This window comes from Pristiophorus japonicus, chromosome 9, assembly GCF_044704955.1.
Source record: "Pristiophorus japonicus isolate sPriJap1 chromosome 9, sPriJap1.hap1, whole genome shotgun sequence".
NCBI lineage: Eukaryota > Metazoa > Chordata > Chondrichthyes > Pristiophoridae > Pristiophorus > Pristiophorus japonicus.
In genome coordinates, this window is record NC_091985.1 from 51,555,020 (window position 1) to 51,581,741 (window position 26,722).

The window sequence follows — 26,722 nt, forward strand, 5'->3', positions numbered from 1 at the left end:
CAAGGCATTTGGTTTCACTTTGATTTTTTTTCTTTTGGAAAACAAAAGTGAAGCCACAATCGATGAGCCTTCCTTGTGAAGGTCACACTCCGGAGAGAGGCAATGACAGGATTCACACACGCACTGTATATAGAGTGAAAAGAGATTCAGTGAAACCATCCACCAGACGTTCTTCAAATAAAACCTCAGGATTCATTCTGTTTTCTGTTTTAGTATAATATTTTAATCAACGTGTTTACTTTATTTTTATTTTATTGTTTTGGGAAGGAAATTAATGTCAGTGTTGTCACTAAGCATTTACAGTGTGTCAGGGCTAATATACAGTAGAGAAAATGCAAGGCCTCATACATTTTAAATGCAGCTTCACATCTGGGTTTTGACTCGACAGCTGAATAATCACACGTTAGTCATGTTCTCTCTCTCACACACAATTGAACCAATTCCAATTAACATGTAATATTTTAAACAATCAAATAATAGTAGAAGTTGTCAGGCTGTTACTGAAACAGAGGATACTTTTTTTACTTTTCTTAAAAAGAAACCTGGGAGTTCTGTATTTGGTGGGGCATGATAAAGACAGATCAGTTTTTAAATTGTTTCACTTTTTGAAAAGGAAGCATGTACAATGCCAGACGTTGACTGTAGCATCAGGCGGTGGTACCCACTGTTACGGTTTGGCAAAATCCTTGCAACAACCTTGCAGATCTCCCCTCTCTTGCGTACTGATCCCTTTTCATGAAACAATGTGATCAGGCCCTTTAAATGTGTTAGATACTATTGATTTTAGTATCTTCGCTTGTGCCTATACTATTGTTTTATTTCAGTATTTTTCTTATTGCCAGTACTCCCATTTTAAAAGAATACCTATTTGAAAAAGAATTCTGGCTCCTCCAAGGGCACAATTGAGAATGGTAGCGTTGCTCAGTGGTAATGTTACTTGACGTTAATCCAGAGGCTCGATCCGGAGACAAGAGTTCTAATCGCATCACGGCAGCTGGGAAATTTAAATTTAGCTAAATAAATCTGGAATAAAAAGCTAATATCAGTATTGGTGACCATGGGCTGGATTTTCAGCTTTTGAGATGTTGGGGCGGCGGGGTAGTCCTGATACCGCCTGGAAAATGTTTGTGCCCTCGTCTGCAAAATTTGACAAAAAAATGAGGTTCCATGATCGGGGGTGCAAAATCAGGCATTACACAAAGAAGTTTTTGCACCCCAGCCGAAATCGCGGAATTAAATAAGTCAGAATACTGTGCAGGACAAGGTTGTGCAGATGCCCTGATTTTTGTGGATTACGCTTGTAAATAGTTTCTTTTATTTAATGCACTTCATTGTTGTTCAGCTCCCTGCAACATAATGTTGTCTATTGTATGGTTTTCTTTTGGTGGGGGGAGTTTTTGTTACTTTGTTGCAGTAAAATGTCTGTTTGATCCTTTGACATTGGTGTCTTGTGTATCATTCCAACATTCACCAGAGATGTGCCTTTATGGGGGCACATAGCGTGTCCAGTATTAGCTCCATCCCTCAGTTTCCTCCATTTAGGAGAACCGGTACATTACGAGCTGGCGAAGTGCCAATCTTGGTCCGGCAGCATCTCCACTCTGCCTCCCCCATGGATAATGTGGCTATCCAATGGGGGCCTCGTCAGGCTCCTCTTCGTCGTCATCCTCCTCCTCCTGAGGTGGGCTTGCAGTCCCCACTGGCAATGCCTGGCCCCTCATGATGGCCAAGCTGTGCAACATGCAGCACACCACAATAAATTTGGAAACCTGTGTGAGTATTGAAGGCTGCCTCCAGAGCGGTCCAGGCATCGGTCTGCATGCAGGTGATGGCATATCTCTGTCAGCACTTCCTTTCGGAAGCGCAGCCTTCTCACACACTGCTCCTCAGAGAGCTCGAGGTATGAGCGTTGGTGCTTGTAAACCCATGGGGGGTAAGCCCTCCTCCCCAGACGTCTTCAGCCTTTCCTCATCCATGGCCCGACATGGCCAAGACCCCTTGTTATATCCTGACACCACCTAGCAATAGCATGGAGGATGATACGCTGGCAAACTAGTAATGCCCCCATTAAATTCTTTCAGTGAAGATGTAAGGAGACTGTAATGGCAGATAAAAGTACTGTACCACTTTCAATTCAGAGCTTCACACAGCATGCTGTGCGCAAACGTTGCAATCAATGTGGCCTGCGATGTAGGAGCCTCCTCCCTCAAATTACATACGCCGCAAATACTGCCTACTGGACCATGGGAATGCCTGGGTTTTTCAGCGTTTCCTGGGGAGGGCATTTAATGAGGCATTAGGGTCTAATTTTGCATGGCCTAGCAAGCCACTCAGTTGTCAGGAATGCAGCTCACCCCCATGTTCTCAAAGGCAATTAGGGATGGCCAATAAATGCTGACCTTATGAGCAATAAAAATAAAGTAAACCTCCCAATTTGGAGCTGAGCCAAACAGACTAGGAAGGTCCCTAGGAATCAGTGGGGCTTCCACTCCTGACTGGATTCTGGAGACCCATGCAGGAATATGGATAGACAACTGATGAGAACAGAACCAGGATCAGCTGTGATGCCTACACAATGGGATAGCCTGCCAGCACTCAGTGTCAAGGATTAGACACACAATATGACAACTTCGGTGAGGTTCCCGAGGGCTGATGGTACCTGTGGGACCACAACCCACCAATAGGGGTTATGTCAGGGAGGATGGGCAAGCTGACCACAGCACCGTGGTACAGGGGGCCATTCAAGTTGGGGGAGTAAAAAGAAATGTTGTTGTGGTATGAGACCGTATAGTTAGGGGGATAGATACTGAGCTTTGCAGCCAAGAGCGTGAGACCTGAAGGCTGCATTGCCTGCCTGGTGCCAGGGTTAAGGACATCTCCTCTGGGCTGGAGAGAAACTTGGAGTGGGAGGGGAAAGATCTAGTTGTCGTGGTCCACGTGGGTACCAACGACATAGGTAGGACAAAGAAAGAGGTTCTGCTGAGGGAGTATGAGTAGCTAGGGGCTAAATTAAAAAGCTGAACCACAAAGGTAATATTCTCTGGATTACTACCTGAGCTACGAGCAAATTTGCATAGGGTAAATAATATCAGAGAGATGTACGCGTTGCTCAAAGATTGGTGTGGGAGAAATGAGTTTTGATTCATGGGGCACTGACACCAGAACTGGGATAGGAGGGAGCTGTTCCATCGGTACTGGCTTCACTTGAACCAAGCTTGGATAAGTGTCCTGGCGAATCAAATAACTAGGGCTGTATATAGGATTTTAAACTAAATAGTGGGGGGGGGGGGATCAGGTGAGCGGAAATTTAAAAAGTCAAAGAGAAAGCAGAAGGCAATAGTGCAGGGTAGCAATAGGGGTAATGATAACCAGAGAGTGACAGGAAGGGACAGGGTGTATACACATAGGAGTGCATCAGAAAGTGGGGTCAGAGTAGGGAAAAATGGTGAAAAGCCAAAATTAAAACCTCTTTATTTGAATGCACGCAGTATTCGTAACAAGATAGATGAGTTGACAGCACAAATAGAAATAAATGGATATGATCTGATAGCCATTACAGAGATGTGGTTGCAAGGTGACCAAGGCTGGGAACTGAATTTCAAGGGTATTTGCCATTTCGGCAGGATAGGCAGAAAGGAAAAGGAGGTGGGGTAGCTCTGTTAATAAAGGATGAGATCAGTGCAGTAGTGAGAAATGATATTGGCACAGAAGATCAAGATGTAGATACAGTTTGGGTGGAGATAAGAAATAATAAGGGAAAGAAGTCACTGGTGGGTGTAGTCTATAGGCCCCCTAACAGTAGCCACACTGTAGGATAGGGTATAATCCAAGAAATAATGGAGGCTTGTAAGAAAGGTACAGCAATAATCATGGGCGATTTTAATCTTCATATTGATTGGACAAATCAAATTGGCAAATTTGAGGAAGAGTTCTTAGGACAATACATTGTGGAATCAACCAGGGAGCAGACTATTTTAGATCTGGTAATGTGTAATGAGACAGGATTAATTAATGATCTTATAGTAAAGGATCCTCTTGAGAAGAGTGATCATAGCATGGTAGAATTTCAAATTCAGTTTGAGGTTGAGAAAGCTAGGTCTCAAACTAGTGTCCTGAACTTACTTAAAGGCAATTACAAAGGTATGAAGGCAGAGTTGGCTAAAGTGAACTGGGAAAATAGATTAAAGCGTAAGATGGTAGATGAACAGTGGTAAACATTTAAGGAGATATTTCATAACTCTCAGAAAAGATATATTCCAGTGAGAAAGAAAGACTCTTAGAGAATGATGAAATATCAGTTGCTAACTAAGGAAGTAAAGGATGGTATCAAATTGAAAACAAAGGCATACAATGTTGCAAAGAATAATGAAAGGCCAGAGGATTGGGAAATGTTTAGAAACCAGTAAAGGACGACTAAAAAAATAATAGAGAGAGAAGATAATTTATGATAGTAAAATATAAAAGCAGACAGTAAGAGCTTCTACAGGTATATAAAAAGGAAGAGAGTAGCTAAAGTAAATGCTGGTTCCTTAGAGGATGAGACTAGGGAATTAATAATGGGAAACAACGAAATGGCACAGACTTTGAATAAATATTTTGTATCGATCTTCAGGGTAGAAGACACTAAACGCATCCCAATAATTGATAATCAAGGGGCTATTGGGAGGAGGGAACTTAAAACAATCACTATCACTAGAGAAAAAGTACAAGGCAAACTAATGGGACTAAAGGTGGACAAGTCCCCTGGACCTGCTGGCCTGCATTCTAGGGTCTTTAAAGATGTGGCTGCAGAGATAGTGGATGCATTAGTTGTAATCTACCAGTATTCCCTGGATTCTGGCGAGTTCCCAGCAGATTGGAAAACTGCAAATGTAACGCCCCTATTTAAGAAAGGAGGCAGACAGAAAGCAGGAAACTATAGGTCAGTTAGCCTAACATCTGTCGTTGGGAAAAAGGTGGAGTCCATTATTAAGGAAATAGTAGCAGCACATTTAGAAAATCATAATGTAACACCACTTTTTAAAAAAGGAGAGAGAGAAAACGGGTAATTATAGACCGGTTAGCTTGACATCAGTAGTGGGGAATATGTTGGAATCAATTATTAAAGATGAAATAACAGCGCATTTGGAAAGCAGTGACAGGATCGGTCCAAGTCAGCATGGATTTATGAGGGGGAAATCATTGACAAATCTTCTGGAATTTTTTGAGGATGTCACTAGTAGAGTGGACAACGGAGAACCAGTGGATGTGGTGTGTTTGGACTTTCAAAAGGCTTTTGACAAGGTCCCGCACAAGAGATTGGTGTGCAAAATTAAAGCACAGGGTATTGAGGGTAATGTACTGATGTGGATAGAGAACTGTTTGGCAGACAGGAAGCAAGAGTCGGGATAAATGGATCCTTTTCAGAATGACAGGCAGTGACTAGTGGGGTGCCGCAGGGCTCAGTGCTGGGACCCCAGCTATTTACAATAAACATTAATGATTTGGATGAAGGAATTGAGTGTAATATCTCCAAGTTTGCAGATGACACTAAACAGGATGGATAAAGGGGAACCAGTAGATGTCGTGTATTTGGATTTCCAGAAGACATTCGATAAGGTGCCACATAAAAGGTTACTGCACAAGATAAGAGCTCATGGGGTTCGGCGTAATATATTAGCATGGATAGAGGATTGACTAACTAACAGAAAATAGAGAGTTGGGATAAATGGATCATTTTCAGGTTGGCAAACTGTAACTAGTGGGGTGCCACAGGGATCAGTGCTGGGGCCTCAACTATTTACAATCTATATTAATGACTTGGATGAAGGGACCAATTGTAATGTAGCCAAATTTGCTGATGATACAAAGATAGGTGGGAAAGCAAGTTGTGAGCAGGACGCAAAGAATCTGCAAAGGGATATAGATAGGCTAAGTGAGTGGGCAAAAATTTGGCAAATGCAGTATAATGTGGGAAAATGTTAAGAGGTTATCCACTTTGGTAGGAAAAATAGAGCAAATTATTATTTAAATGAGCAGAGACACAAAATGCTGAGTTACAGAGGGATCTGGGGGTCGCCTTGTACATGAAACACAAAAAGTTAATATACAGGTACAGCAAATAATTAGGAAGACAAATAGAATGTTGAAAGAGGGATAGAGTATAAAAGTAGGGAAGTCCTGCGACATCTAACTGTACAGGGCATTGGTGAGACCACACCTGGAGTACTGCGTGCAGTTTTGATCTCCTTATTTAAGGAGGGAAATACTTGCATTGGAGGCTGTTCAGAGAAGGTTCACTGTTGATTCCTGAGATGAAGGGCTTGTCTTATGAAGAAAGGCTGAACAGATTGGGCCTCTACTCATTGGAGTTTAGGAGACTGAGAGGTGATCTTATTGAAACATATAAGATTCTGAGGGGGCTTGACAGGGTAGATGCAGAGAGGATGTTTCTAGAATCTAGAACTAGGGGGCATAGTTTTAGAATAAAGGGTCACCCATTTAAAATGGAAATGAAGAGGAATTTCTTCTCTGTGGGACATGAATCTTTGGAATTCTCTACCCCAGAGAGCTGTGGAGGCTGGGTCATTGAATATATATAGATAGACAGATTTTGATTGATAAGGGAGTCAAGGGTTATGGGGACTGGGCATGGAAGTGGAGTTGAGGCCAAGATCAGATCAGCCATGATCTTATTGAATGGCGGAGCAGGCTCAAGGGACCAAATGGCCTACTCCTGCTCCTATTTCTTATGTTCTTATGAATGAGTGCATGTAGGGGAGAAGATGAGAAAATGAGGAAGAGGTACAGCTAGTATTAACCTTTTTATGTATCTGTTTGTTCAGTTAAAATATTATAAATGTTGGTTTCAGCAGATGTGTGATGTATTTGAAATTAGCATTAGTCATTTACTCTGGATACTACAGTGATCGTGTGTTGTCAGTTCAACTCACTTGCACAGTTGAGATCAGTAACTCCTCCGAACTAATTTTCCCACATGATGACCACTCACACTTGAAGCAAAAGTATTCATCAAATTAACACAAATGGGAAAAAAAGTAAAAAGATGTTGATCATAATTTTTTCAAACTTCTAAAGTTGTGCAAAAAGTTGTGTAGAGATTCTCCCTTTAAATATGCTGAACCACTAAATCTATTTGCCTTGCCTTTCTTCTATTACAGTAGCTATTGAGTTGAACAAGTATTTGGCTGAAGGAAACATTCAGACTCCTTCTGCCTCTCTTTTGTTTAGCCTTTCCTCACTGATTCACTGTGCCATCACAGGAAGCACAATCAGGACACAGAGCCTCTCTGGAAAAAAAGGAGCCTTTTCAGATTGGAAGCACAGCAGTGTTAGTGTTGCAGTGAACACTAATGAGAACCCCCACTGCTTAGCATGCCACACAATTATTTTTTATATAATTATTTTTAAAAAGCAAGCTACATGTGGTGGCCCAGTGAAGCAGCAAGACTCTGCCTTTCAGATCTTTGTAACTTCCTGCTTGTTGATGTGTTTCTGTAGATGTTGAATTGTGCTGTAATGTATATGCTTCCAAAATCATGTTGCCTAATTTGCGATGGGTTCTATAATTTCCTTTTTTTTATTGAAATGTTATTTCGTCTGCAGAGGCCTTGCAGTTTGTGAGCTGGGAGGTGGAATGACATGCTTGGCTGGTCTCATGGTAGGTCGTCTTTAATTCTCTTCTATTCTCCGCCCCCCCCCCCCCCCCCAATTCAGGAGTGAATAAAGAAAGGAGGGAAAAAATTGTTGCGCTGTGTCCAACTGCTGGGTCATAGGGGCTGTTGTCTGCGTCAGTTGCGGTCAGACTGTGGAGTCTTGAGAGACACTCTAGCTTGACTTGCTTTCGTATCATATTGATTTTGATGGTTGCTTTAGATGAGCAGAAGCATTTCATCTGGGTGTACTCAATATCCCTTGTTGTGACATTGCAGGCCACAAGAAGAGCTACTTGCATTGCCACAGTCAAAGCATTTCAGTTGACAGTCCACTTTCCCAAATACATGAAAAGCATCAGCAAAAAAAAAAAAATCACAGTTGGGGCACCATGATATAGTTGTTAATGTTTGGCTGTATTATTATATCAACAAACATGATCCAGACTTCTAGTAATTAGATTCTTTTAACTTAGATTGACCATTCAGGAGCTGTCACCCCCGCATTCTTTAAGCTCTGAGTCATCTGTTGAGCAGATATTATGTACCATTGCAATTCAGCATAGACGAGTTTTATTTCTCTCCAAATAAAAAGCATATTGTTGCACTGATTGGCATTTGACAAACCTGTCGTACTCTTATATAATGTGTCTAGGTTACTCAAATGTGCGAGCATGTCAGCTACACACACGCACACACAAAAAATTACCCTTACAAAGCCATCTGCCTCCAATGCAAAGTTATGTGAAGGGCATCAGGCGGGCAGACAGAGGCAGGCTGAAAGGCAGAGTGACAGCCGAGTATGATGGCTGTACTAGATAAACAGAAGGCTGCAAATGAAAGCCTCTCAGAATACCATCATCCACTGTCACAATCCAATTACCGAACAGAATGATAGCAAGATAGAGGCTCCCGCAAATGGAATGATAAAAGTATTGACTGATTTGATTGAATGATTAAAATAATGCAGACATAAAATGAAAAAAGATTGAAGATTGTTACTAAGAAATAGGTGAAGAAGCATGATACTGAAGGCTTGTCACTTCTGTCTTCACTTCCACACAAGACAAGCATATTTGCTCATCGTTCGATGCTATTTTTTTTGCAGGTTGCTATTTCTGCAGATGTCAAAGAAGTTCTATTAACTGATGGGAATGAAAAAGCCATCAAAAGTATCCTTACTCATGCAATCTCATTTCAAAACTCAAAAGTTTTTTTTTTAAATGTAAAAAAATTTGTGGTTTGGTAATCACTAGAATTGTACTACATTTGTTTTCAATCGAATAGCATCAACAACAAAAAAGACCAGATGAATTTCTAGAAATAACTCACGATGTTAAAAAGAAAACCCACAAGTATAGGAAATCTAAAATGAAAAGGGAAATTCTTGGAAATGCCAATTGTTACAGCCAAAACGCTAACCTATCTTTCCCATTCAGATGTTATTTGATCTGCTCTGCATCTTCCATCATTTTCTGTTCTTATTCCAGGTATGAGGATTGCTTGTTCTACATCACCCTTAAGATAAGGGTAAACCAGAATTTACCTTGTGTTCATTAAGTTGAGTCATGGATACTTTTGAAGACAAGGTAGACTAAAGAAAACACACAGAAGTAATTTACAATTAACTACCCGGTCAAACAAAAAACAAGAGTGCTCCATTAATCTCTGTGCTCGAGAAACTTTATACAAAGTTAGTAATATAGAATTCCCCGGGAAGGAGTGAAAAGACGGTTATAGATTCCCCACCAGCTTTGCTTTGCTGCGCACTACCTCTGCAATCTTGCCCAACCCTACATCACATTCCATGATCTGCGATCCTCAGACTCTAGCTTCCTGTGCATTCCCCCTCCCCATCCCCCATCAGTAGCAAAGTCTTCAGTGTGATTCTCTTCCTCCAGCCCCTCCCTAAACTCTACTGCCTTGCTACTTCTCTCTTAGAAGCCTCCTATCTTTTCAATCATGCTTTCAGTTATCTCCCCCAGCATTTCCAGTGTTGCTCAGCATCCATTTCCCTTGTACAAAACTCGTTTTGGGTTTCTACATTAAAGATGCTATCTTAATACAAGTTGCTATTGTTAAATGATTATCCACTTAACAATAGGGACTTGGTGATGCATGCATGGAAGCACTGCAAGGGATCCGGGGGGAGGGGGGGAGGGGGGCGGTGGGGGGGGGCAACACCCAATGGTACATGTGAATACAAGGGAGCAGTCAGGCAACTTGAGACCCAAAATGTGGATGACAAATCTGTGGCTAACATAGATACAACACAACTACCTTGCTCTCCAATATAGTCAAACTCAGAATTATGTCCTTTAATGTCAAGGGACTCTACCAGTAGAAAAAAAAAACTTCAGAACATAAGAAATAGAAGGAGTAGGCCATTTGATCCATCATTCAATAAGTTCATGGCTGATCTTGTACCTCAACTCCACCTTCCTGCACTATCGCCATATCCTTTGATTCCCTTAATATCGGAACTATTTAGATTTCTAGGTACAGGTATTAAATGAAAAGTATTTAGAGTGAGCTAAGCTTTGGATATTGAGGAACAGTGCAAAACCATGTTTATCTAATTCTATTAATGGGTCAAAACAAAGGTTTCTAACTTTTAATTATTCCAAGTATAATTTTTTTTTCAAAATGATATACTTTTTTCACTGCGTGGTGGAAATGTGAATTGAAATAAGAGCTAATCAAATCAGCAAGTGCCTTTCAAGTGGCAGAAAGTAAAGGCTGAATTTATAAGAATATACAGGTATTTGTTTTTTTGCTGAAAATAGCACTTTGGGCCCATTTTAAAGGCATTTCCAGTTCAGATCATCATCATCATAGGCAGTCCCTCAAAATCGAGGAAGACTTGCTTCCACTCTAAAAGTGAGTTCTCAGGTGACTGTACAGTCCAATATGGGAATTACAGTCTCTAACACAGGCGGGACGGATAGTCATTGAAGGAAAGGGTGGATGGGGATTCTGGTTTGCCACACGCTCCTCCCGCTATCTGCGCTTGGTTTCTGCATGCTCTCGATGACGAGACTCGAGGTGCTCAGCACCCTCCCGGATGCTCTTCCTCCACTTAGGGCGGTCTTTGGCCAGGGATTCTCAGGTGCCGGTGGGGATGTTGCACTTAATCAAGAAGGCTTTGAGGGTGTCCTTGAAACGTTTCCTCTGCCCACCTGGGGCTCGCTTGCCGTGTAGGAGTTCCGAGTAGAGCGCTTGCTTTGGGAGGCTCATGTCAAGCATGCCTGACATATGTGGCCCACCCAACGGAGCTGGTTGAGTGTGATCAGTGCTTCGATGCTGGGGATGTTGGCCTGATCGAGAACACTGATGTTGGTGTGTCTATCCTCCCAGTGGATTTGCAGGATCTTGCGGAGGCAGTGCTGATGTTATTTCTCCAACGCTTTGAGGTATAGGAGAAGCTGAATGTCTGTCTGTAACTGTAGTATAACTTTTATTTACAGTAGTTACAACCAGGAAGTATTCTAAAGGCCAACAACCAAAACAGCTTTGCTGGGCAGATTCTTTTTACTTTGACGATTAAGTGCCATTCACAGAAAAAAGAAAATGGTCTCTTTTTTGGTTATTTTCTTCCCCCTCCTGCCAAGTTGGGGATGCCGAATTTCTTGATTAGGTGTATTGACTCTTGTCCAAATACTACAGCTACCTACTGCATGTGATTGCTGTGTGATTGTGAAGGTGATTTTAAAAAAAGATTCTGCATTGATCACTCCCGTCCTTTAATGATAACTGATTCATTCTAGAGGAGGTTCACAATTGTGATTTCTTGAAAGTGTTAACTGTGTTTAATCACCTCAGGGAACTTAAATAAGTTAATAAGCCATGAGAATTCAAATTGTACATGGTACGTTGACCCCTGAAACAGTGGGTCCAGCATCAATGGAGTGAACTGGAGAAGGTCATGTTGGGAGGGATCATCAACCTCCAGGCTAGTGGCCATCATTATTGCTAATTCTTCCTCCCCTGCAGCCTTTCACACACTCGGGCAATCTACATTCACTCACTAGGCATGCACACCAGTATCATCGCACACCATATATTGGCAAGTCATATTTGTTGCAAGGAATGTGTTGGCATGGCATTCATGAGCTGCAAGGACTTCCATTCCTTCAATGCACAGATAATTACGACCAACAAACACCACAGAATCATGCAGGATACTACCTGCTTCCTAGGCAGCAGCATTCATTTTAAGACAATTTTCTGGGCCTAGGCTATTTGAAGGAGATGGCAGACTGGAAACGTAGCACCTAGAAGACTAAGGCTAACCCCTACAGCCCTTGGCTCATGACTTCATGATGATAGCCATGAATACCAGCTGAGCGAAGATACGAATTGCATGCATTCACCATAATGCCTTTTGAGCATATGAAAAGCAGCTTGTAGCAGCACCTCAGATCCCTGTATAGATCAGGGAATGTATTATAGTGCAGCCCTGCCAGATTCAGACAGACAGTGGGAGGTATTCAAAGAAGTATTTGGTATAAGTACAAGATGAGTGCATACCACTAAAAGGCAAAAGCTCCACTTCTCTACTTAGGCAATCATGGTCAACAAATGAGGTAACATGCAGTATAAAGCTAAAAGAAGAGGCTTATGCACAAAAAAGTGGAAATCCACTAGATTGGGAGTGCTATAAAAGAAACAAAGTGATGCAACTAAAGTATTAAGAGCTGCAAAAAGCAAATACCAGAAAAACTTGCAAGGGCATCAAGGCTATCAGTAAAAGTTGTTAAAAATATACTAAGAGAAAGAAAGTAGCTAAGGGAAATGTGGGCCTATTAAAGACAGACATGGGTGATTCTGTAATCGACAATAAGGGCTTGTTAAATGAATACTTTACATCTATCCTCACAGTGGAGGAAGAGGACAAAATGCCAGCGGTACAAGGGAAACTAAAAATAAATCAATGGGGAAAAACTTGGATTTAATATAAGTTTTCAAAAAATGGTAATGTAAAAAATAATGGGCTAGACTTTCCACTAGGTGGCTAAGGCCCAAAAAAGTGTGCCATGTTCCAGCGATGTGGGACGTCTCGACCTTGCTGATCGCTGGCACAAGGCCCATTTTTTTTTTGCGATTTTCCACTCAGCCTTACCCCGGCAATGTCAAATGGGCGATGTGATTTTTTTTGGCGGTCTCACAATCGCCCACCGAAAATAAAGTAAAAAAAAAAGCTTCCCTAGCAATGCTATTCTGCGCATGTGTGGGATTTTTTTTTGTGGTTGAATTTCTTTGCCATGTTTTAAGAAGTCAGGGGTCATCATACACGCTCAGAAGCACAGGGAGGGTCAGAGAGAGAGAGAGGAAGGAAGGGACAAGGAGCTGTTTGTGTTTGCTGGTATTGCTATTTGAATTCGTATTGAAAATTATTCATTCTTAGCGACTTTTAATTTTTTTTTGCTCAATATTGGAAAAAAAATACTATATAATATATTATCTAATATAGTGATAAATATGTTGAAATATATTGAAACATGGAGGGAGATAGTGAAAGGAAAAGGGCTAAACCCTTTAGCGAAGAGGCCAACGAGGCATTTGTGAACATAGTGAGTGGCAGGTGGGATGACGGGGTGGACATGGGAAACCTCCACTCCGTGCATATCGGAAAATATGTGCCGAGATTGCCGATGTCATAACCTCGGCCTCGATCGAAGTAATTATACCTGACCAGTGCAGCAGCCAGAGTAAGTTCCATTTTATATTTAAAATTTTACATATGTAATATTTAAATGATGCATGCAAATTTAAATTGGAATCTTGAATGTCATTTCGTAATAGTATTAATGAATTAAATTATTAATTAATTTATGCATCCTAACACTTATTTGAATTTTAAATTATGGAATATTGTTCATATGCAATGCAATGCAAAGTTCTAATCGAACATTTAAATCTGTCAATCTTAAATGTTTATTACCAAATCCATTAGCTTATGCCATGCAATGTTATCTTATAATTTACAGAAGAAGATATCTATCAATCGAGTCGAGCAGAGGAGGACGGCGGCTCTGCTCAGGTTCAAATTTTATCAGAATACGAGGAGCTTGCGGTCGCCTTAGTGGGGCCTGACAGCCATTCGGTCATGACCCATGGTCTGGCCGAACATACCCTTGAGTCTCGTGAGTAATGGGAACTGTGCAATGTGGAAAACATTATTAAAGACATCTTAAAAATATCTTAGTTATGCATGTAATGTCCTGCAATTATAATGCAATTTGATATATACTTTTGATGTACTCTTGATTTACAAATGAGGTCATGTCAGCCCTGGTGAACCCTTGTGCATATGGACTATTGAAAAATATTCTTATGTTATGGGTTATTGAAAAATTGATATGTATTGATATTTATGTTTACTAATAATGAGCACCGTTAATGTCCTAATAAGTTGTTTATAAATGTCATTCGTCTTTTTAAGGTCAAGTGTCGTCACAATCAGTGGATTCATCCACTCCCCCTGCACCGTCAATAATCTCGCAGGAGGAAGAGGAGGAACAGCTGCCAAATGTGGAACAAGAGCAGGAGGAGGAGGAGGAGGAGGATATTGTTTTTGTGGGTGGGGAACAACCTGCGGTCATCTCAATTGAGATGGATGAGGCACCGGGACCAAGTGGTGTGCAGATGGTGATGCCAAGGCGCAAAATATTGCAAACACTGACCCCGCGGAGGTCGGGTCAATGGGGTGAGCAATCGCCTACCATGGAGGGCCAGATGGAGAGCTTGATATCCCTGTGCAGGGAGACGGTTGCGACCTTAACCAGGGTTTCACGGGTTTCTCTGCAAACTGGAGCCAATTCTCTGTGAACTGGAGCCAGTTTCCAGCAACCTGGAGCGAGTTCAGCACGAACTTCTCCAACTGGCCTTCCGTGCAAACACAGACAGCACGGGAGACATTGGAAGCCATTCGTGAGCAAACCACCGCAACCAATGCCCTTCGGCATGCGTTGATGGCTGCACACGGCGCTGCACCCCAAGGTGTCATGTCAGCTCGCAGCGAGACCCTGAGCACGCAAGCGAATACGGAAGACACAGTTCTTCCGGACTTGGAAGTGGAGACTCAGGCTTCAACATCCACTCCTTCACCTCCACCATGGCGGGAAGTCTTGCCATCCCACACTGCACACAACATGTTTGTGACGGTCAGCGTAGACCAAAACGGGCAGGTGGGGTAAGAACACGCGGTGGGAAAGGACCTGGAGGGAAACGTGGCCGCAGTTTGGGGGGGGGTGCGGGGGGAGGTTTCATTGTAGAATTGTTTTTTGTTGTTGGAAAATTGTTATCGTTTTGTTCAGTGTTCATTGGGATTTGAGGGAAGGGTGGGTTGTGGGAGGGTGGAGGGAGAGCGTTGTTAAATAATTTTTTTAAAATTAATTCGTTAGTTTTCTTTGTTAATAAAAAAAATATTTATTTCAACAAATTTTGTTCCTTCTCTCTTAGTTAACAAATTAGTTAACAAATTTACAGTTGTTCATCCTTATTTGTTCTTTTATCGTAGCAGTACTTTACTTAAACTTTACTTAAACTAAGCATTAATGCCGATGCCAGGCCAGTGCAGGCAAGACAACAAGGAAACCCCACGCAAATGAAACTTTTGATTAACCCTAACTGTAAATGAACATTTGACTATCCACAATGATAGTTCATGCAAAGCTGCCGTGTAACTGCCCCTGGCTATTGGTCTTCGGGAGAGGGGTGGGGTACCGGTGCTAGGCCGATTGCGCTCCCCTATGTCCTCGCCTGCATCCTCCTCTTCCTCGCCGGCTGGCTCTTCTGTTTATCCTCCTTCTGGAGTGGCATTACTTGTCCTCTCCTTATAACTAGGTTATGCAGCATGCAACACACCACAATAAACTCTGCAACCTGGTCAGGGTGGTACTGTGGGCTGCCTCCAGAATGATCCAGGCATCTGAAGCGCTGCTTTAGGACTCCAATTGTCTTTTCAACGATGTTGCGTATCGCTATGTGACTTTCATTATACCGTTTCTGTGCTTCAGTGACAGGATTACGCAGAGGGATCATGAGCCAACTGGCAAGGCCATATCCTTTATCCCCCAGCATCCAACCGTGACCTTCTGGCTGATTGACAAACAGGTCAGGGATAGCATTTTCACATAGGATGGGTGCATCATGGATGCTGCCAAGAAATGTAGCATTTACTGTCATAATTGTTTGATTGTGGTCGACAACAAGCTGCACATTTAGGGAGTAGAACCTCTTTCTGTTACGAAACACCTCCGCGTTCTTTAAGGGTGCTTTCAGGGCAATGTGTGTGCAGCCTATTGCTCCCTGTACCTTGGGAAAGTGTGATATCCTGAAGAAACCCAAAGCCCTCTCAGTCTGTGCCTCCCTGGTCATTGGGAAGCTTATGAAGTTCATCCTGCAAGCGTAAAGGGCTTCAGTCACCTGTCGAATGCAGCAGTGTGTAGCATGCTGAGAGATATGGCAGATGTCGCCAACTGAAGCCTGAAAAGATCCTGATGGGTAGAAGGCTAGGACAGCAGTACCCTTCACCTCAACGGACAGTGCGGTTCTGGTGGTGCTGGAAGGCTGCAAATCACTCTTGACGTATTGGCATATCTCATCGATGACCTCCTTCCAGAATCGCAGCCTCCTAAGACAAGTGTTTTCAGACAAGTTCAGGTAAGATTGCTTTTCCAAGTACCTTCGTTGGCTGTACAGTCGCCTCCTCTGTCTTCGTTTCCAGCTACGCATTACTGTGCCACCTCTTCGATTGATCCTTTCAGTAGTCAGTGTGTGAGCAGTTACAATTAATGGCAGGGAAAGCATAGGCCCCATATCACTATCAATAATTACTTTCACTGATTTAAAAATAATCTCTCTACTCTCTACTCACTGTACTCTGTACTCTCTACGCTGTATACCAGTCAGTTTAATAGGCCCCAACAATATCAGTAAATCATTTCACTATGTAAAAGCTATTTCCAAAATAATTTCATGAAATCAAAGCTATTTCCAAAATAACTTTATAATACCTACTTTATATACCCTGATCTAATATTCTGAGTAGAATTATCTTTAAATAACTCTCTAAATAACTCTCAACTATTCAGCTCCTTCTTTTCTGTTGCCTCCACCCTTCCTCCGATCTTCAAAATGGCGTCCGTAGTGCCCATTTCCTTCTGTTAAGCCCAGTAAAAGCAACTAATTTCTCAGCACTCTTTTGGGCCTTGCATCAGCCCAGCAAAGTGCATGCTAAGTGCCGAAACTTGGGATGGGCCTTTTGTGGGTGATCATTTCGGCGATGTGAGTAGAAACATGGGCATCTGTTTTTCCGGCGATCTTTTGGGCCTAGTTTCCACTTTTTCATGAAAATGGGTGATAGAGGTCTGTTTTGGGCCTTAGATAGGCGATGTGAAGTGGAAAGTTTAGATAGCCAAATCTCCTGGACCTGATGGTTCCACCCCGGAGTAATAAAATAAATAGGTGAGGAAATCGCAGGTGCATTAGTCATAATCTTCCAAATTATCTCTTGTTTTAGGAATTGTGCTGTTGGATTGGAAAATTACAAATGTCACTCTATTATTTAAGAAGGATGGGAGAGAGAAACCAGAGCTGGAATGTTTCGGGGGGGGTCAGTGGGCTGTTGTCAAGCCGCCGCAATGCGCCTTTCCCAATAACATGTGTATGATCTCCGATCCGACCCGATGCGCAGAGGTGGGCGACCCAATTAAACCAATTATTGGGTTGTTGACAGACCCTTAATAATGCTTTTAACCATACCTTTTAAATTTAACTACTCAGGGACCACATCTGTGAACCTGAGGCGGGAGCTGAATAGACATTGCTCCAGTTGATTACTTGACAGCTTCAAATGTACAGTAAAAGCTCCCACCTGACAGATCATCACTTTTCTCAGCCACAAGCTGTTTCTCAGTCCGTTTCCAGCACAGATTCTGCAGGCTTTCCACGTTCCACTCTCCATCCACTCTCACCTCATTGGAAGAACTCTCTCTCCATTGACAGAATGCTTCTGTCATCTTTCACCTGTCATCTATTCCATCAACATGGATGCCCTTTATACTGTCTCGCCTTAATCCTCAGAATCCGGCCACGATCAGCCCCATCACCAGCAACGCCCGGCACACCAGTAGCACCAATAATAGCACCAATCTTCTCCACAGTCACCTGACGCTGCACAGAACAGAGGGCATCAGCACTTACCACATTGATGCCAGGGATGGCCTCACCATTGCCACATTTACTTCACTTGACACTGTTGATCCTGGCTGCCACATAATGCGCCAGGTTGGCACCACTCCACACCAACATCATAAAGCATCCCTATGATGTCCAAATCATTCCTTTCACACTCACCATCATTGCAGGATGGGGGAGGGGGGGGGGGGGGCGGGGGGGAGGGAGGGAGGGAGGAGTAGCATTATGTCTTACCATTCACTGCAACTCACTAAGTCACTTCCAAAGGTGCAGACAAATCTGTCCAAGAATGCAAAGTGTTGAAAATAAAGATTTCAATGTTTGACACCACATTAACAGAAACTTTACATGAACATTGTCGAAAACACCCAAGTGGCTACCTTTGTGTGGTGCACTAGGATACGGGTGAGTGTGAGGGGTGGCTAGTGAGATGGTAATGTGATAATGAAAATAGAGAGGGATGGGTGGAGGTGCAAGGTAAGTTGATGTGAGTGAGGATGTGCAGGAGTAGGGTAGGGAAGGCAGAGTGATGGGGATGTGTTGGGAGGTACAGCAGGATGAAGGTGAGAGTCGCTTTGCAGTAACATTTTGTGATCTAATGACATAATTGAAAGGTTTGCGTCTCTGCACCCAAGTCCTCTTGACGACATCCCTGCTTATGACCTCCTTTACAGTGTGCAACCAGGCTGTGTTTGTCTCCTGGGGAGGTCTCTTCCTCCCTTTGAAAGGGAAGAAAATCTCTCTTCGTGCTGTGACTCCCTCCATAAGCATATAGAGGGAGTTGTGGGAGAGCCTGGGTGCATCTCTGTGCAGGACTTGTCAGTGTTTGCAGCACTTCAATGCTGTAGAACATTGACAGCACAAATGTCAAAGGAAAGTTGGCCATGGTCACTTTAAGGAAACTGGCTGATGACACATCATGAATAATGTCACCAGACCCCCTTCCTCTAATTGGACCGGGAAGTGCACTGTGTGGACTTAACAAGCCCTAGCAACATAAATTCATTTTAGACAGCAGGATGGAGCCAGCAGCGGGGCCACGACCCGCCACCACCGCCGCCTGCACCGGATCCGCCGAGGAAAGGAAAATCCTGGCCCAGGGATCGACAGAGCTGTCAATCCAACATCTGTTGTGGGGAAGTTACTAAAATCTGCCACTAGGGACAGACTGACTGAGCACTTGAACAAATATGAGCTGATCAGAGAAAGGGACTGGCAGATTTCATATGCTCCCAGATCCTCTGCATATTGGACACTGACTCTTAATGCCACCTCTCCTCACTGATGTGCTGTGGGAAGGGTGACCCTCCTTTTATCTACATTGTGTAACAGCAGCTCTGCAGATGCATTAGAGCATGGAGGGGTTTCTTAGGCGAGCTGAACAACTACGAACACTTTTCCCTCATTCTGCACTGCGACATGCTCTCCTATAATGCACAGCCCTTTTAAGAGCAGCAGTATTACCTGCTCCTGCAGCCATTGAGCTAGAATGTACATCTTAAGCATATAATGTCAGCTTTGCTCCATTAGTGGCACTCCCGCCTCTGAATTAAAAGGTTGAGGGTTCAAGCCCCACTTGATCACATAATCTAGGCATATGCTTCAGTGCAATACTGAAGGAATACTGTATTACTGGGGTTGCTGTCTTTTGGAAGAGATGTTAAATCGAGGCCCGGTCGGCAGCTATAAAAGACCCCTTGGCTCTATTCAAGCAGTGAGTTTTTCTGGTGTCCTGGCCAACATTCATCCCTCAACCAAATTCAACAACATTATCTGCTCATTCCTTCCTTTGCTTTGTAAGGGATCTTGCTGTGCACAAATTGGCTGTACAAAACAACCATGACTGCTCTCAATGTCATTCATTGGTTGCAAAATGCTTTGTGACATGTTAAGGCACTATAATCATTTCAAATTCTTTCAATATGTGTTGTGTTTTCCTTCCCCCGCCTCCCAATTCTCTACTCTCCTGTGTTGGAGGCACCTACTCTTGGTAGGAGGCAGGCTACAGTTCCACAGGTGCCAGCAGCTCCAGTATCGCTCCCAAGAGCCTATTTTTCTTGTGCAAGTCTAGATATCAGGTGACTGTACTCTTGTGGTGACATCACAGCCAGGGCCTGGTGCTGTTGTTGCCCAACATCCGTCACCCAACAGGGCCACTGGGTAGTGATCAGAAGTGCAGAAGCCCTCCCAGTTAATGCAGCATCCCAACTGAAATCAGCCAACTCAGCTGAGACCAGGAATAGAACCTGTGACTTTCTGGCAATCCTTTTACCCACTAGCCATTGCCACTCGTCATTTTGGAAGAAAAAAGATTGAAAAACTAAAGGATTAATAATTAATTATAGATAATAACTATACCAGTTTTCTCTATTTAGGTTATGTGAAATTATTGTTGATCCCTGGCCCATTGATTTTATATCCTAACCAGTTCAACACTAAAAAGCCTGAGGGGACTCTTAAAAAAGAAAAACCTTGGCTGCTGCTGCAGAATCTCTGTCCATTATAATTTCCTCAGCTCTTTCCACCTTGTTAATGCACTGTAGGGCTAATCGTTATGCATTTTGTCAGTTTAAGCAATGAGACGGATTAAATATGTAGTGTATGAGTGGTCAAAATATTAAAAAAGCACTGTTTACAAGGAGCCTCTTTTATTTGTGCAATCTAACTCCACAAATGTGGAGAGAGATTCGGCTGTATCTATAATACAGTTTTTATTAGTTTATTAAAACATCTCCTCCAAGGATGCTCCTGTTTGTTAATTCAGTAAGTCTCCTCACACTTTCTCAATGTAAAGCACTGCTTGATCCTTAGCAGCACCTCTGAGGAAATACTGGCAAGTGCCCAAGAGCGTTTATAAGGAAATAATAAGACAGTTTTGGACTGCCTTCTGTGGAAATACACATGGGTTTTCGGCATTATCTACTCGTGCTAAAGAGATGGTTTATGGACTGAGAAGGTAATATTTGGTTTCAAATCTGATAACTGGCTTTTAACATTAAGTAAGATTTTTGCTACAAGCCAGGAATCTCTCCGGTTTGATTCTAGTTTATCTCAGTGAGGGTGATGGTCGGACCATCTCAATTGGCCTGGGCTAGAGAGGGGGAAAAACTGCCTGTGAGAGCGTATGACTGGAAGAATTTGGCCTTTGCTGTGATATGTTCCCCTCTTCCCCCAATAGCAAAAAAGCCACCTAATGCCTACTGTCTAGCCTCGCACATGGAAAATGGCCCCTTCGACAAAGTATATGAGGGTTGCAGGCACCCATGGAACCATATCCCAACAAGAATCATTACTATTCATAGAGAACGGGAGAAACTTCGATATTCCCACTTCTTTTAAAGCTAAACTAAGCAATCAGTTCTACCTCTCCACTTGCTTACCAAACTGAAGACTGTTGCCACTAGTGCTTATCTGACACTACGACCTGAATTGAAATTTCATCTCGCTAAATGTTGGCAAAACTGAAGCCATTCACTGCAGGTCCTGCAAATACTTTCACTTCACTGATCTCGACCCCATAAACATCCCTGACTTCCACCTTGGCCTAAATGCAGAGGTGCAGAACTTTGGTATGCTGCCTGACCCCAAGTTTAGCTTCCTTCCCACCACAATAATCTTTCACCTCCATAACCTTTACCTCCTCTGTCACTACTTCTCCCCCTCTGCTGCTGGAAACCTTATCCAAGCTTTTTTTACCTTGAGGTTTGATTTCTCCAATTCTGTTCTTGTCTGTCTCCACCCTCCAGAAACTACAACTAATACAGAATGTCATAACTCACTTTCACCAAGACCACAACCCCCTCATACCTGGCTCCATGTGCTCTAGAGAATAGTGACTTTAAGATCCTCATTCTTGCTTCAAATCCTGTCATGGTCTTACCCCCATCCTTACTCTGCAATCTATTCCAAGCCTGCACTCACTGACACTGGTCTACTCATTGTTCCCTGCCTTACCATCAGTAGAAAATCTTTTGACCACTATTTGCTCATCATATGGAACTTTTTCCCCATACCTCTGCCTGGTCATCCCCCAACTTGCCTTCAAAACATCCTTAAAGCATTATCCTTGAAAGTGTTTCACCCCTCATCGCTCTTTCTCCCTTTCCTTCCTCTGCTTAATGTTTACTATTTGTCCACCACATTGAAACGTCTTTATGAACTAGGTATGCTAAAAAAATTATCACTATTCTAACTATGTCGTGTATCTAATATGCCAGAAGTAGTTGGTCAGAATCTAATTACTGTAAATCTTCATGTACAATTTTCAGCTTCATGCTAATCTGAAGCTGTACCTGTACAAATGATCTGTTGCTAGTCTGTCTAAAGGTGGGCAAAGGACGTTGGAGAGGAAAGGCTGGTTGGAGATAAGACAGTCATTCCCAAGGACACCGAGAGCCAGGGTGGATTTAAGGAGAGGGGTTTAAGGAAAAGAAGTATCTTTGTTCGCAGTGGATGATTTCAGAGTAGTGAGTAGTTTTGGCAGAGGTGAGTAAGGCCCAATAACACTTGACATGGTCCAGCCAGATCTGGTAATGGATGGCTGAACCAGTTGTGCACCAAGTATAATCTGAGCCCCTTGGACTTGAGGGAACAAAGATGGGGGCTATACAGGGTGAATGACTAGAACTGGAGAGTAAAGGATTTATTGTGGACATGGGCGTCAAAGGTGGAGGAGAGGATCTGATTGAGCCATAAAAGTATCATGGCAAATGGAGGATCAAGTTGGCAGCTTGAGAGTGTCCCTGATGTGCTGCCATGCCTTATGGTCTCTCTACTCCCATGGTCTCAGTCGTAGAAAAAGCCATACCTGATCAGTTTCTTGGATCCCTCTCCACCCACATCCCCTACCACTTTCCAACCCCACTTCATTCTGCACTACCCCTGGAAAAAATGTTCCCCAAGGCATGGCAGCGCAACAGGGACGGCCATGACTAGTAGGAGGGGTTGTATCGAGGGAATGCAGAACACCAGTGAATTCTGAGGAAAGGTGAGATGGAGATTGACTCAGTGCAGAGGAAGAATAGGAGGTAAGATTTCACGCTGAGAGGTTTTTGGGGTGGGAATAGTATTGCTAGACAATGAGAATTTTAAAGGAGAGGCGAGAAGGATGGAATAAGCTGAGGCGCTCAAAAAATGAGAAGGTACCAGAGGAGTAAAGGGGAGAGATGAAGGTGTGATTTGGTGATGTTGGCAACATCACTATCACAGCAGTTTGAGTGGGACGGGTGGTGGAAAGTATAGCCAGGCAGGAAGGCTTTGGTAAGGGTGCAAGGTGTCAGCACCCATGTGCCTAGTAGTTACACCTCATTCAATAAGGCTTAACATTTTCAATGTTTCTACAGTGAGAACTCCAAAGGTTTTCCATTTTTAAAAGCTAACTATAACTTTGTTGTTATCCTCGACTAAACAAATCTTTTCAGATGTTAGTGACATCATTGAAAGGAACAAGAAGCATGGACTATTCAGGACGTCTTCTGTTTCAAGTCGGTAAGATGTTCTTTATTTCCTTTCCTTTACTGGTAACAATTTGATAGTAAATTATATGTATTCTTAGCCTGTGAATTCCATAAATCTGAGCATATACTGGTACACCATTTGAGATTTATGTAGGAAACTTCTTTCAATGATATTAAGACTATACTAACATTTAAAGTAGAATTCTATAAACATATGGAAATAATAACATGGAAAATCACTGAAGCAAATAGAGGCATTTCTGGGAAAAAGAGATTAAGGGATGTGGTGGAAAAATGAAGTTGAGATCAACTGAAAGGGAGCAAATGTTCTTTTTGCTTTCCTAACTAGTCATAGTTACTTCTGTTACTTCAATGGTACATATCTTCTTTTAACAGGAAGTGAAGAGGGCAATATGATGCATTTCATCATATTCTTCTGGAATTACAATAAATTGTACAATGCAAATCATTAATTAAATGTTAAAGAGAAGAAAGTGATAAGAACATGTTGTTTTATGCCAACTGTTTAATTTCATTAGGAAAGCAGTTCTATTTGTATTGTTGAAGTCTAAATGATTTAGGTTGAAAATACAGTATTGGAAAAAAATCTTGGACAATTTTTTATTCCTCCATCATGGCTTGTTGTCTATAGCTTGTTAGCTTGTTGTCTATACTCATCTCGCCTTCAGTTATAAAGGCAGGTAAACACTACCCAAAAACACTTAGTCTCAATCCTGTTCCATGATTTAACCTATAAGAGACATATTTGCTTCAGGGTAAATTGAATCAAAACAGTGTAGATGTGGGTTGAAGCAATGGCCTGGATTTTGAGTCAGCGGCGAAGGGACGGAGCTCGCCACAGACCTCGAAGAAAGCTGCCCACTAAGATTTAGCGGGCTCGCGAACGTTGATTTCCCCTGTTCCGACATGACTTTCAATCTGACGCTATTATAGGGGATCTGTAGCATCCAGCAACAGTGACGTCATCAAGCAGGCTGAGTGGCCAATTAGTTTAAGAATTTTCATAGACTGAAAATCAGGAAGTACGGATTATAATTCACTTTTTAATCATTTTACAGAAAGAAAAATAAAGATTGGGACAAGAAATTAAGGTAGAAGCTGAAAAATCATAAGCTACCTTAAAAAAATAAAATAAACATTAATGTTTATTATTTTTTTAAAAACATGGAATTTTTATCATGGAATGGAGGGAATGACACTCCACACTTATAGAATTAGCTTTTCAGGGCCAGAGAGGTTGTTCTGCAGTAATTATGACTTAGTACGCCGTTAAAAACGTAGTTACACCTCATTCAATAAGGCTTAACATTTTCAATGTTTCTACAGTAAGAATAGTGCATAAAAAGTTGGAAGTTCACGTCAAATCACCGATTCTATTGATTGCATGTGCAGGCACCAGAAGTTGCTGTCAGTTTTACATAGTGATAACAGCAAGCACTGACAGTTTTGCCGTCATAACAGGCACAAATTCCGGGCCATTGAATTTCAACCACATTGAGGCGGTGGGGGAGGGGGGACTTTTTGTGCAGAGCCAAGAAGCTTGAGGAAGTGCTCCTGGCTGCGTTAGTTGATAAGTGCATCCAGTAATGTGCCATCCAGACCAGCAATGTGCCAGGTTTGACTCCGTCTGTGCAGAGTTGGCCTAGCTCAGGCAGTGCAGTGGTAGGGCTGCACCAATTGGACTCAGCATCCGGGTAGGCAATTGTTGCTGTGCAGTGATGCCTGCTGGAAAACACCAATAGTGTTGGGTAAAGATTGGATCTGGCTTGGCTGTAATGGCCAATTAGTGAACTGCTTGCTGACAAGAGACACTCATAGGAAGAATGACCACTTGGGCAACAGCTCAGAACTGCCTTGAGAAGAGGACAAGAGAAAATTGGAGGGGGAAAAGCATGAAGTTCTGCTGAGAAATGGGACAATAACTGCTGTAAAACAAAGATTCTAATCCCAGGTAACCCAAAGCCTCGAGTAAAGGAGCATTACTTTGATCCACTTCCTGTACAATGATTAAACATTTTTTTGTGTATACACAAGAAAAAAATAGCTGATTACAATGTTTTAATCAGTTAAACAAGTTTTAATATCTGTGATAGCTTTAAGACAATAGAGTTAGTAATCTGGAAGATAAATGCTTGACAGAGATAAAGAGTAATATATTTAATCTCCTTTTACAGGCTTTATACCTGTCATATAAAGGATTAAATATTCAAAACCCATTTTAATTTTTTAATTTTTATTCATTTCAGCTCTTTTCTTTGTAGTGAAAATTAAACTGTGGAAATATCATCATTTTAAGGAACTTTACTGCCTCATTAATTTAATCAGAGATTTCTTTTCAAAAAGCAATCCAGTCCTCACAGTTTCTTCGATGAAATGATCTGTCTAGTCGAGTATCATTCAGATTAGTATCACTTAAAGCTGTGCCGATTAAAATAGATAGAGTGCAGGATTTCCAGATAATCTACTGTGGATTATTCCTCAATAGACCTGCAATAATAACGTCACAATCATCGATCTGCTTGCTTGAATGGCAACACGGAATAACAACGCACTGAATATTGATGTTTGTACCAAGAACCGTGGCTAGCACAAAAAAACTTACCAGTGATAGAATAAAGCTTCCTGCCACATAATAAATATCTATGTTGTGAAATGAATAGACACTAGAGAGTGATTTCAAGGCCACTGTCTCAGACTAAGTTTTGATGGGGAGGTGTTAGCTATAAGCTGTACATTTTTTGTTTTTGATTATTGTCTTCTAATTCCATCTGGATGTTCTACAGAATTGATTAATTGGTTTGAGATTTAAGTCAATATATAATCAGATTGCTGTTGAGCTACCCAAGTTCAGGTGCAACACAGGTCTATACACACTGGATTGATCATTTAGGTTCATTGCTGTCTGCATTGTTGTCAATACAGAAAACAGAAATGGATTTAATTTTATTTTGTATATTTAGTTAGCCAGATGGCAGAGTATTGACATGAGCTTTATTCAAAGTCAGAATGAGTTAAATTGAGACTGGAGGTGAGAGGAAACATTTCTTGGAGAGTAGTGAACTCCCAGAAAAGCAGTTGAGGCTAAGACAATCAACTTGTTTAAAAAGGAGCTGGGTATGTTTTTGGTTGGGAATGGAATCTGGGAAAATTCTTCTCCGACCTATACAGGCTATGGAAACTAGTCTAGGAGATCACCCTGGCCGTATTCGATTCCCAGCAGTACTTACCATTGTATCTGTGCCAGCCAACAAGAGGTTATCCAGTCTAATCCCTCTTACCAGCTCTAGCACCGTAACTCTGTAGGTTATGACACTTTAAGTGTCCATCCAAGCACCTTTTAAACGTGGTGAGGGTTTCTGCATCCACCACCCTTTCCAGCAGTGAGTTGCA

General features: G+C 42.2%; 1 protein-coding gene across 2 annotated transcripts in view; it reads left to right on the forward strand.

Moving 5' to 3' along the window:
- camkmt (calmodulin-lysine N-methyltransferase) overlaps positions 1-26,722 on the forward strand; it is a 464,522-nt gene that overhangs the window by 382,664 nt on the left and 55,136 nt on the right. For both annotated transcript variants that reach the window (XM_070889350.1, XM_070889351.1), the window contains exons 5-7: positions 7,606-7,660; positions 8,761-8,824; positions 23,276-23,342. In XM_070889350.1, coding sequence (XP_070745451.1) covers positions 7,606-7,660; positions 8,761-8,824; positions 23,276-23,342 — 186 coding nt within the window. The remainder of the gene's footprint in view (positions 1-7,605; positions 7,661-8,760; positions 8,825-23,275; positions 23,343-26,722) is intronic.